This window comes from Centropristis striata, chromosome 8 (assembly GCF_030273125.1).
Source record: "Centropristis striata isolate RG_2023a ecotype Rhode Island chromosome 8, C.striata_1.0, whole genome shotgun sequence".
Taxonomy (NCBI): Eukaryota; Metazoa; Chordata; class Actinopteri; order Perciformes; family Serranidae; genus Centropristis; species Centropristis striata.
Genome location: NC_081524.1, coordinates 23,563,716 through 23,576,309, shown reverse-complemented (window position 1 = coordinate 23,576,309; position 12,594 = coordinate 23,563,716). Strand labels below are relative to the sequence as shown.

The window sequence follows — 12,594 nt, the reverse complement described above, 5'->3', positions numbered from 1 at the left end:
AACTGTTGCTGCAGTCAAATTCAAAATACTGCAGCACTTGTTTCCATGATTCCTTTGTCTCTGGTGACATATTGGGCCATTTCATGATTACTTAACATACATTTCTTACATACAGCTCCTTTAAACTTATCAGCCTGAATGTTGAATGTGTGTTGTATATCTTTGAACATCTAACCTTGGCTTAACCTTTCTTTTTCTAATCACTTCCTCCTCGTCATCTGTTTGCAACTCTGACGTGTTACATGTCAGTGAGGCCTTCAATTTGTCCCTTGCCTTTAGATAATCACCTGATCAGAATTCACAAAAAATGTATCAGTCCACTTCAAATGCAAGAAACTGAATTTCATCTCTAAAATGAATCCTTACCAGCTCTGGAGAGGACACGGACATCATTAAGTGTCCAGCCTGTTGCTGGGTCCTCACATTTTTGTACCGCTCTATTTATGCGTTCGTCGTTGTTATAGTTTGGCCACCAAGTGACGCCATCCGCAAACCATTTCTCTGGGATGATGTTCACAGTTTTGTTGGATGTGAATTCGACAACCAAAAACATCTGAAATAGAAATTGAATAATTGAATTACTTAAAAGAAATAGCAAAATTTTCCTCCAATAGTCATTTAATGTATTGAAGTATTTAGACACCTTTGTGGGGTCAAGTTGCTCTTCTTCAATTCTTGTGTTCAGTGTTCAGTCAGTCAAGTCAATCTACAGTCAAAATAAAATAAATAAAAAAGAATAAAATAAAATAAAAAAATAAAATAAAAAGAATATATCCTAAGAGGTTTAAGCACTACTACGGCAGATATGCAAAAGTGGCATGACAACAAATTTGTCTTTGTAAGGCAGGAGCATACACTTATGCGAGACTTGTGACAGTTTGGCCACCTTAAATGGCCCTGTTGGTTGTAATACTACAAATATTCTTAGAAAATCTGAGCTCATTGGATAGTCAAAGAAACTTTCCAGTTGTGTAAAAACTTTAAAGACAACATGTATTCCCTCCACAGACTTAATGATGTTGTATACAAGACAAATCTCTCCATCTATAGAAAAAACATTATCACCTGTGGAAACTCTCATGGACCACTGTTCAGTCTTAAGTTCCCTGTACTGTGCTACTGCTTGAAGGCCATCAGGCACAGGCCCAACATAGTGTTGCATTCTTAAATCCTTACGGGGCAACTCAGTGGTACTGATCTTTTCAACTTCTGACAATCTTCTTATTATCTGTGCAAGGGGAAATTCTGGCTTTCTTACAAACCTCTTCAGTTTATGGAGATAATTTTCATATGGAAAAGCTGAGATAGAGTCCAAACAACCGTAAAGGCGCGCATCTGCTGATAGATGGACTAAGGCATGCACATTGTACACTAGGGCATCTTTGCCATAAAGCTCCCCAAAATGACTTACAAATGTTGTGAGCAGTGTGTTTGCATAATTACTATACAATGAACACAACTGAGGACTGACAAGGATACACATACCTGTATAAAATAACATAAAGTTGTTATATAAATCACTATTCAAATATGGTGCCAGAGCAACTGAACCAGTATACAACAGAAACTGCCTTAGTTCAGTTGCTTTCCAACGGTCTAGCTCTCTCAGAGACCTCGGCTTCCTTGCAAACTCAGCAGGTATATATGCCCGCATCTGAATCAAATTTTCAGAAATCCTGTCAACAAGAGTAGAAGACAAACGAAATTTCAATGGGCCCCTCAGCCAAACATTTAACAATCTACGTGTGACACCTAAACATGCAAGGTGCATGTAATCCAGAGGGAATCTAGATACCATGCCCACATCTAAACCAGAAAATCCATGTGCTCCCTCGTGGTGATGTGTCTCATCTGTTCTGTCTGAAAATGATGAGTCAGTCCGTAACACTAAATCATTAATGGGGTATGTCATTCTATTGTTAATATAAACACCTGGCTGGCAACACTTGTCACATCCGTGATACGCATTGTGAGCTTTTGTATTTTTTACAAAAGCTCTAGCTGGAGTATCACAAATAACAGAATCCAGTTCAATGAAAAATCTTTTTCCTCTAAAAAGAAATCCTTCCTGCAACTGCTTTAACTCGTCAGTAAAATCTTTCAAATAATCATCAGGGGCATTTGGTTTTTTTGTACCACAAAAAAGTCCGATGACAACAGGTTCCTTCATTGGAGCACTTAACAAAAGTCCTAAAATGGGCCATAGTTGTAAATTCGAGCTCTTAAACAGTGGCAAGCCGTCAATATTTATTTGTAGTCTAAAAGTAAATCCGTCTGCAATGTTTTCTACGAGCTGGGTCAGGGTGTTGTGCAGTGCTGCCAGGATACCTTTATAGTGATACAAACCGCCACATTTTTGTTGGACTTTATATTCTGTATTGGTTTGAAGGATGGTTCGAGCATCCTTTGGCAGTTCTGGGTGGTAAACTCTCAACAAACTAAGGAGGGCTGTGAGGGCTACTAAAGAAACACTGAACTGGACAGCCCAGTTGGCTAAGCTTTCAACAAGGCTGAGTGGCTTGTCAACAAACTCTGATTCAGAGTCAGACTCAGATATTTTTTGTCTGTCTGCACAGACAATATTGGAGTGACAAGGGGCATCTAAATTGTCATCTATCTGAGAGTCATTGCTTTCTTGGTCACTGATGGTGGGCTGTAGGTCAGGTTTGTCTGTTTGTATCGCACAGTCTTCTGCAATGTCACGCAGGCGTTTTTCGAGAGCAATGCGAGCCCTCCGTCTGACGCCAGAGCTTGTTAATAGAGGTTTGCTCCTTTTCATCATCTCTAAAAAAAATATTGATTGTGACAAAAAAACATTACTGAACACAGATATTTCAAATGATATTTGAAAATGAATATCACTTAAATATATGAAAAAAACACTGTCAGTTGCCCTGTAAAAAGTTTTAGTGACTAAAGAAATATAAGAAACTACTTACTGTATTTCACTATGGACAACTTTCTGATTAAACCTAAAATGAAAGCAGATAAAAGAATTTCAGTGAAACAGGACCCTTTTCACCTTACAAGGTGACAAGCAGAAAAAGCTGCAACAACTGAGGAGTTAGATACTCATGTGAGCTGGTGTGCCTCTATCCATATTATCAAAATGTATATTGTTTTATAAAGTTATATAGACCAAAACAATCCATCAACTAAACAAAATTATTGTATTAATGATAAAATCTAATCTACCCGTTAACCTGTCATATATAGGTCTAACCAGTGGTGGGCCGTCAGGGCCAGCAAGGCCTTCTCTGCTGGCCTAACATAACCAGAAATCATGATCATGATTATGATAAAGGTTAATTTAATTTTTCATTTACTTTCCCTAAATATCTAAAAGTATTCATATTCTCCTCATGTCATATTATGCTCCTTCCAGTGCTGTTGTTTTTAGGTTAGAGTTTTTATCCAATCAGAATTCAGCTATCTTATGTTGCCAGGCTGTATGAAATCTGCCCGGGCCTTCAGAATCAACAATGCGGGCCTCTGTGCACTGTAAGTGAACGGGCAAATACAGTTGATAGATAGTTGTGATAGCCAATCAGATCACGAGTTGTGTCAGTAAGGCCCTCTAGCTGGCCTCACGTTGAATGTGACATTTACGCGTCCTGTGATTGGATATGAATACTTAGGCGCGTCCTGTGATTGGATATGAATACTTAGGCTATACTCATAGACTGTATAAAATGGCTATACTACTAGTTTGAGCCACGGCAGTGCTATGCAGATCAACAGAGTCGCACCCGGCCGGGACTGTTAACGGTATGTAAATAATCTGGCGCATTGGCGCAGCTGTGTGGTTGTACTCAAAGCAACAAGTCACAGAAAGTCATGATACGTCACGTTTTGACATGAAAAAGTTTTTTCACAAAGAGACTTGTTTATTGTGTCGCTGTCGCCAAAGTATGGCTGTCTTGTTAGTGTCTTTCTGATATTAAACTGCGATTTTGCAATGTATTGTACAATCTTGTTAACGCTTGCATATTCTTTGTGGACTCATTTAATAAAACTTTTTGGAAAGATGATTTTAAAGACCCTTTTATTTTTAAGTTTTGACTGTAGCATATCAGATATGTTTTAATTGCTGATGCGGTATTGTTGATTTTTAAAATGCGCCGGATAATAGCCCATTTTGTAAACAACTGAGGTGATGCAATGCCTAGTAGTGCTTCAGTGTGTTTCTAACTACTCTCCAGTCCTGGTGTTATAAATGCTGGCATAATAAAAGGTATTTATTGACTAAGTTGGACATCACTGATGTCTGGACATCACTGAAATGCACCGCCCGCCACTAGGTCTAACTGAATAAAAACATACATCAGTGTATATTTTATAAATATCTAATATCTTCACTCTCTCACAATAATGGCATAAGTCATATTTTCAAGTTTTTTCTCAAAACAGAAAAAACAGATACTCCATTACTTCCGTTATTTTAGATTGACTCTCATGTTAAAATGTCCGATTTCACACTAGAAATAAACACGTTTACAGCCTGGTTCAAACGATGCTTCTACTCTCAAAAGCAGATTTCCGCTTTCATGACAACTCTAACAGTGCGTTCAGACCGGACGCGTAGCGAATATTCGCGTCGCGTTACTCGCGCGAATTGATACGCGGGAGAATTTAATTTAATTCGCGTCACTCGCGCGAGTAACGCGACGCGAATTTTCGCCCAAGAGACTATTTAGCGCCAAATAATTGCCTCCATTTCATTCTGTCATCAACCATGGCTGACATTACAAGCATAGCGTCCCTGTACCTGCTCTGCCGTCGTGTCTGGGTGAGTGACATCATCCGGAGGCGCACTCAGCACGGAGAGAGGACCGCAGAGTACTTCCACCTTTTTCCTGTCCCTCCTTTTTCCTGTCCCTCCTGCCGACCCTCTCCTCCTTCCTGCCTCTTTTCTCCTCTCTCTCATGTATGTATCTCGGACACTGTCGTCCAGAATCTCAACGCTGATAGGCTGTCCCGACACAGCGTCACGCGAATATTTCGCCAAAGTTGAATTTATTGAACTCACGCGAATTCGCGTTGTTTCATTCGCGCCGCGAAATTCGCGTCAATCGCGGCATTCGTGTCGCGCGAAACCCGCGATTCGCGCCGCCGGCAAAAATTCGCGTCTATTCGCGTGTTTGCATTGACTTTGTATGTAATCTTGTCGCGCGAAATATTCGCTACGCGTCCGGTCTGAACGCACCGTGAGGGGGGTGAATTATTTTATATCTCACTAGTTTAAGTTTCGAAAATTCTGCATAATAAAGCAGTCCCCGCTCTGAGTGACAGGTGACGTAGCGGAAGGCACTAGCCGCTAGCTGTGTGTAGCTACTAGCGCCGTGGCTAATTCACTGGAAACTTTCCCTGTCGGCTGTCGGAGAGTTTTACAGGCAAACATCGGACTAATAACACCACCTGCTGTGTGGTGAGCTGTACCACTGCTCCACAAGAAGCCCAGGCTCCAGTTGTTGGTGAGTGTTATTGTCGTTTTATTTTATTTATAAATGATCATTTATTAGCGTTTACAGTAGTTTGTTAGCCAGCTAATGCTGCCTTCAATGCTAACGGGAGTGAAGTAAAGAAGATATTATTAAACCGGTATGGTGACTGAAGTCATAAGTAATACAGAAGTGTTATAATTTATTTTTGTAATACTTGGAATCAAACACAGCGTCTGTGTGTTTGGAAAATAAAGCTTCACCATGTTAGTATGGTAACATGATGCAATGTTATGAAATGATGACTAAACTTACCATTGCATCAAGTTAACGCTACACTCCCAATTTAACGTGTTCATCTGTGTGTAATTACAATAATATCTGTGTAATTTAAAAGCCTCACATTTAAGCATGGTTCAGAAATAACGGAGTTTGTTATAAAGACTCAGACTGTGAAATATTCGTTAACGTAAAATTTGACGGCGCAGGACCCCAGACTTTATCTTTTTTTATTTAATATCCGTATCAAAGCAGGCATTTTAATATTAAAACACTCCAGAAACCGACTGATTGTGATCGACTTTAGTTAACACATAACGTTAAGTCTGAATTTCAGGAGGAACTGTGCAAAGCATGATAATGTTTACTATAAGGCTATATTGAGAGTAGTTAATACTGTTGAATGTGTTTCGTTATCCTGAACAATAATCAGTATAATAAAACTGAAATGAAAATACAGCCTGTCCGTTGTAACACATGTTTTACTTACATCTCTATTTGTCTGTGTAAAGTTTTCCTCTGCAGGTGATGCAGACAAGGTGGACCTCTGATGCTCCACATGAGACAACTGGACTCAAACACGTCAACAATTTATCAATATCTGAGGTTACATATTGATGTTTTTATGTATGTGTAGTTTGACTTCAATATTTTGCTGCTGTAGTGTTTTTACGTTATTGCATTAAATCATATTATTAAAAGTACCCATTTATCAGCTTCCTGATTGTATTCTCACATTTTTAAAATTATACATATATCACCTGGAATAAGAGTTGAACATAAATGCTTAATGTTTTATCTGTGTTGTGTTGTATTATATTAGATATTTGAAATCTAACATTTTCACATGGCAATAAAGACAACGTTAGCTCAAATGCAAATGTAATTTATTGAAATGCATAAAAAACAAAAAGGTGGACAATATTTAAGTCTAGAAAAGTTCTCCATGATGGTGAGCAGCTTGACCTCTGACCTCCCCCATGCTGCTGCTGCCGTCACAGTGGAAGAAGAAGACATCTGGGCAGCTCTTCCTCAAAGAAGGGGAGAAGGTCTTTCCACCACAGTCCACCAGCAGACACTAATGTCCAGCAGCTCGCTGGACATTAGCTGGACACAGAGCTGTCACCAATGCTTCAGGTAAAACAATATATATAACAAACAGCTATGAAGAGTGCCTAAATAATGTTGAAAACACTAGGATTTGAAGGATAAAATGGAAGAAGGGATCCACACCTCAAAAATATAAAACATTATTCAAATTCATTAATTTTTTAGTCCTTTGAAGACAGATGTGATCATGTCAGCCGTCTAAAGTCAAGTTACCAAGACTGGAAGTTAAATTTATTGACAAATGTACTGATTTAAGTAAATATAAATATAAACTGGCCTTTCTGTTTTAATTGATATTCCAGATAATAATCGCAGAGTCTGTCAGTGTCACATCATAAAGGTAAATGCATACTGTTTAATAGCGCTGTGGAGGATTATCATTTTACACGTTAACCGATAAACCCTGACACATCTACACTGAGAAACAACTCGCAGATTTACTAATGTAATAAGTTTGTTTTAATCGTACCTGAGTAGAAGTTATTAATAAGCAAAACATATATAATTGTGTGCCAGTATCAATCCAACATCTACGGTAAGAATACTAACCTAATTACATATCACTCAGCTCATAAAGTTTAATCAAGGGTCATCCAAAATAAACAACTTCTAGCTAAAGTAAAATTAAATTAAAATTCATGTTAACATGTTTGCCTCATGTAAGTATCCGTAAACATTATGTTTATTCAAGGTAACACTGGCGACATTACAGCAAGTCTCGACAAAACCGGTATTTCAAATTACCCTAATTATATATCTAAAACAAGTTGAAGCTGCTGTGGTAAAGTTTTAGAGTAACTTACCGTGAGTTAAGCAGTGTAAGCTGGGACACCAACAGACGGGAACATCACGGCAGTGTTAGTCAGCGAGCCGGCCGGCTGCTGTCCCCCGGTGTAGCATGTAGCCTAGCTTGTTAGCTCCGGTAGCCTCCGCTAGCTTGGTAGCTTCAAGTTAAGTGGGCGTGTTTCAGCCGCCTCAGCTGCACTTCTATGTCCATTTATGGATTATCCGGGGGAGTTGGGCGGAGTCAACTTTGCCAAAATGGCGACTGTGGGAACGCCCACAAAGCTTCATTTCAGCTCTTCAGAAGCCTATAGGTGACGTCACGGAGACTACGTCCATATTTTATACAGTCTATGGGTATATTATCACAAAATTACAGCACTTTTCACTGTGGAAATTCATAATAAAATGCATTTGAATATTTACTGTACATTAAAAATTTTACATAAAAAACTGTCTGTTTCCAGTCACTAATTTCACTGCAGGTTCATTCTAAAGGACTGCAGGTATATCCTCACAAATTTACAGGACTTTTCACTGTGGAAATTCATAATAAAATGCATTTGAATATTTACTGTACATTACAATATTACATTGTATTTTAAAAAAAATTTCCAGTCACTAATTTCACTGCAGGTTCATTCTACAGAGCTGCAGGTCTATCCTCACACATTTACAGGAATTTTCACTGTAGAAATTCATAATAAAATGCACTTCAATATTTAGCGTACATTAAAAATATTACATTAAAAATGTATTAAAATTAAACTGTCTGTTTCCAGTCACTAATTTCACTGCAGGTTCATTCTACAGGACTGCAGGTATATCCTCACACATTTACAGGAATTTCCACTGTAGAAATTCATAATAAAATGCACTTCAATATTTACTGTACATTAAAAATTTTACATTAAAAAAATAATTAAAATTAAACTGTCTGTTTACAGTCAATAATTTCACTGCAGGTTCATTCTATGGCACCTAAGGTATATTATCACAAAATTACAGCACTTTTCACTGTAGAAATTCATAATAAAATGCATTTGAATATTTACTGTACATTACAATATTACATTGTATTTTTAAAAATTCATAAAAATTAAACTATTAACTATCTGTTTCCAGTCACTAATTTCACTGCAGGTTCATTCTACAGGACTTCAGGTATATCCTCACACATTCACAAGACTTTTCACTGTGGAAATTCATAATAAAATGCATTTGAATATTTACTGTATTGAAGTGCATTTTATTATGAATTTCCTGTAAAAGTCCTGTAATTTTGTGATAATATACCATATAATTGATGTAACGTTAATACTTAATCTCCTCTCTGCTGGTAAGAGTTTTATACTGAAAAAAAGCAGTTGCTGGCGGTGCATTTCACACTTAGGCCTTCAGTGATGTCCAACTTAGTCAATAAATACCTTTCATTATGCCAGCATTTATAACACCAGGACTGGAGAGTAGTTAGAAACACACTTAAGCACTACTAAGCATTGCATCACCTCAGTTGTGTAGCCTACAAAATGGGCTATTATCCGGCGCATCAGCAATTAAAACATATCTGGTATGCTACTGTCAAAACTTAAAAATAAAAGGGTCTTTAAAATTATCTTTCCAAAAAGTTTTATTAAATGAGTCCACAAAGAATATGCAAACAAGATTGTACAATACATTGCAAAATCACAGTTTAATATCAGAGACACTAACAAGACAGCCATACTTTGGCGACAGCGACACAATAAACAAGTCTCTTTGTGAAAAAACGTTTTCATGTCAAAACGTGACGTATCACGACTGTTCTCACCATTAATTATGGCTATGAGTGGCTTTTTGATGGCGGTTTCTAGTGGGAGACATAAGCCGCAGTGTATTATCATGCAGTCTTTTCTGAGGTTGCTAAAACTAGCTAAGCTAGCGGTCAGCAAACTTGACCTCTCGAGGGGGAGTATTACTCGGTGTCACGGTTTGTTAGAGACTATTAAATTATTAATTAATTTTTAAATTAATTAATAATTTAAATTATTAAAAGTTATTATATTATAAATTATATAGATTAAATTTACACCGGAATATCCCTTTAAATCTTCCCCAGATCACTGCCTTTCTGCCAGAGATGTCACTACTGTCAAACCAAAGACTAACAGCAGGGAATCTGCGTTTTTAGCTAGCTTGACATTAGTCATTAATATTGCCACAGATAACCTTAACGTAATATTACCAGTAAGAATTAATAATGCCGTTAAAAATCCATAATTTCAATTGTAACTGCAGTCAACCTCATTAACCTTTCATTTAATCTTTTATTTAACTTGATATAAGACTTGACTTAACTGCAGTTACAGGCAAAAAACCCCCACATAACTAAGTTCAAACATTTTGAGAGCTTTCGTATTAAATATGATCTCAAAATAAATCAATTAATACTTCAGTACTTCAATAGTTTCATCATTTTGTGTGACTTACCTTTTAATGCTGATAAAATCGATGGTGATCGTCTTCTGTCTTCTGATCGTCTTCTGTCTTCTTCAGTTAAGTAAGAGGGGGAAAATTCGCGCGCTCGTTCGACCAGCTCCGCGCCGCATCCGGCTGGACTCCGCTGACCGACTGCTCTCATCATATTCCCGCTCCCGGAAACCCGCGTCCGGCCCGTGTCTGTATCCCAGCAGTAAAACGGATGTGACTGTTACGCGGATCTGCCGGTTTGGAGGCGGATCCGGCGCAGAGTCAGCTGCTGTCTGGGTAGGCCTATGCAGTGCCGCTTTTCAGTTCAAATACGTAAGATATTGACGGTCCCTTATTCATTTCATGCTCCTCTTTATAATCATTCATTGTAGTTCAGTTCTGTCATCATATGTAATTTCAAACTCATTTATATTATATCATATTGTTTATTCATTACTGTTTCACATGTTTAACTTTTACATTTGTTTACATATTTATTTTCTCTTTTCAGTTACCACACACACACACAACAACAATATCTGTAAATGCATCATATCTCATTCTAAATAAATGGATCAGAAAGAATGATCAAAGAGTGTGAGAGTGTTATTGGACCGGCCAGATTACCATCATCATACATCTGTTCTAACAGGACAAACTGTGGAGGTGTACAGCCAAATTCATCATTTCAATTGACAAGGGTTTACATGTAGGTGATTAGTAACCAACACCTCTTTTATATGGTCCTTCGAGCCGGATGTACAGTATCCACAGTATATGATGGCATTCCCTGGTAATACTCGTCCTCGCCGTGATGTTCGCCCACCTCGTTACCTCGACGATTTCCTGGTGCAGCTTCCAAGACGACACCTACCTCATTCAAACACACTCTATGATCACTCCACCGAGGGAGATAGCCAGTATCATCCTCCATCTACATTCACACCTCATGGACAGACATCTCAGAGCCATGCATCAGAAGCGGTCCTGTCAGCCCTGAGAGACATGAGAGAGGACAATAACCAGCTCAGGCAAGAGATGCAGACACTCTTCAGTGCTCTCAAACCACAACCATCAGCTGCATCTCAGCCATTCACTTCCCGTTATGATGGTTTTCATCAAAGGCAGCCCCAGTTTGAGGACATCGGTGCTTCCTTCACGAGGGCCCCTGCTCCAGACTACGTCTCAGGTCCACTGTTACATGCCAGACAGCCGTCTGCTAGATCAGAGAATGACATACAGGATTTGCCGTGGCCAGATTCATCTCCACAGTACCCACATCAAGCTGGTGAGCCATTTCCTCCGCCGCCACCGCCAGTGTCATTCCTCCCTCCTGACAGCTCTGCACCTCAGGACTCATTCATGCAGACGTCACATCATCAGTATCATCAACCTCCATATGTTACTGAGCTGAATCATCATTTCAAGGACATGAACATAAACTATGATCATGCTTCTCGAGCACCTTCAGTGCTCACACCAGACAATGCTGAGCCATACACTCTTCCTCGTGGCCAATCATCTCGCTTCCATCACTCATCAGGTGACCCACCGCAATGGCCACTTGCAGACTCAAGAGAAAGGAGAAGCTACAATCAACCACGCCCTCCAGCTCATCAGGAGATGACCTATCGCGGCCCAAAGCCTCACATCCCACACTTCACGGATGACGACCCCCGTCAGTTTGCTCGCTTGAAGATAGCGCTTGACAACATCCTACCTGATGATGCTACTGAGCGTTTTAAATACCAGATCCTTGTCGACCATCTAAAGCTGGAAGACGCACTCCTCATTGCTGACTCCTACAGCAATAGTCGGTGTCCCTACAGCAACACCATGGCTTCACTGACAGAGCTGTATGGCCAGCCTCACAAATTAGCCTTACAGCGTATCACCGAGGTCCTGGCTGAGCCTGCAGTCAAGAGTGGTGATGGAAGAGGATTCCGGCTGTTTGCACTAAAAGTGAGAGCACTAGTAGGAATGCTAGATCAACTGGGGAAAGAAGGGAGAACCGAGCTGGAGTGTGGATCACATATCTCACGCCTTCTGTCCAAGCTGCCACATGACCTCAGAGCACAATTCAAGCGCTTCATCAATCCAATTCGCACCCCCATCCCGACTTTGCTTGATTTTTCTGAATGGTGGGATATGAGGTTCGCATTCAAGATGATGATGTACCGTCACATCCCTCTCGACCATCCAAAGATTCGCATCGTGACCACCAGAGAGGTCTCAAAGTCAAACAGAAGTCTGCAGCTCATTCCACCACAGTGCTGCTTGGATGCGACCCACCAGCCAAAGAATCAGAACCCTCTTCACAATCAAGGTCCCAGATCAATCATCCAGAAAAGCCCAAGAAGTATTGTCCCTTCTGTGATAATATCCAGCATTACTTCAATCAGTGCTCAGAATTCAAGAAATTCACAAAAGAGCAGAAAGTAGCTTGGATCAAGGCTAATAAACGGTGCTGGAGATGTGGAAGAGAGCATCAAGCAGCACAGTGCTATCTCAAAGCTAAATGCCAGCAATGCAA

At 39.5% G+C, this 12,594-nt stretch overlaps 1 protein-coding gene across 1 annotated transcript; it reads right to left on the bottom strand.

Annotated features, from left to right (window-relative positions):
* Positions 1-371: 371 nt before the first annotated feature.
* Positions 372-2,242, bottom strand: LOC131977004 (uncharacterized). Its single transcript, XM_059340251.1, has 2 exons — positions 644-2,242; positions 372-553 (listed from the first exon to the last, which is right to left on the bottom strand). Exon 1 carries the CDS (start codon positions 2,168-2,170, stop codon positions 785-787), a length of 1,386 nt encoding a protein of 461 aa, XP_059196234.1. The 5' UTR covers positions 2,171-2,242; the 3' UTR covers positions 372-553; positions 644-784.
* Positions 2,243-12,594: the final 10,352 nt, after the last annotated feature.

Coding starts and splice junctions, on each gene's coding strand:
- LOC131977004 (XM_059340251.1), bottom strand. CDS start 2,170: ATGAAGGAACCTGTTGTCATCGGACTTTTTTGTGGTACAAAAAAACCA.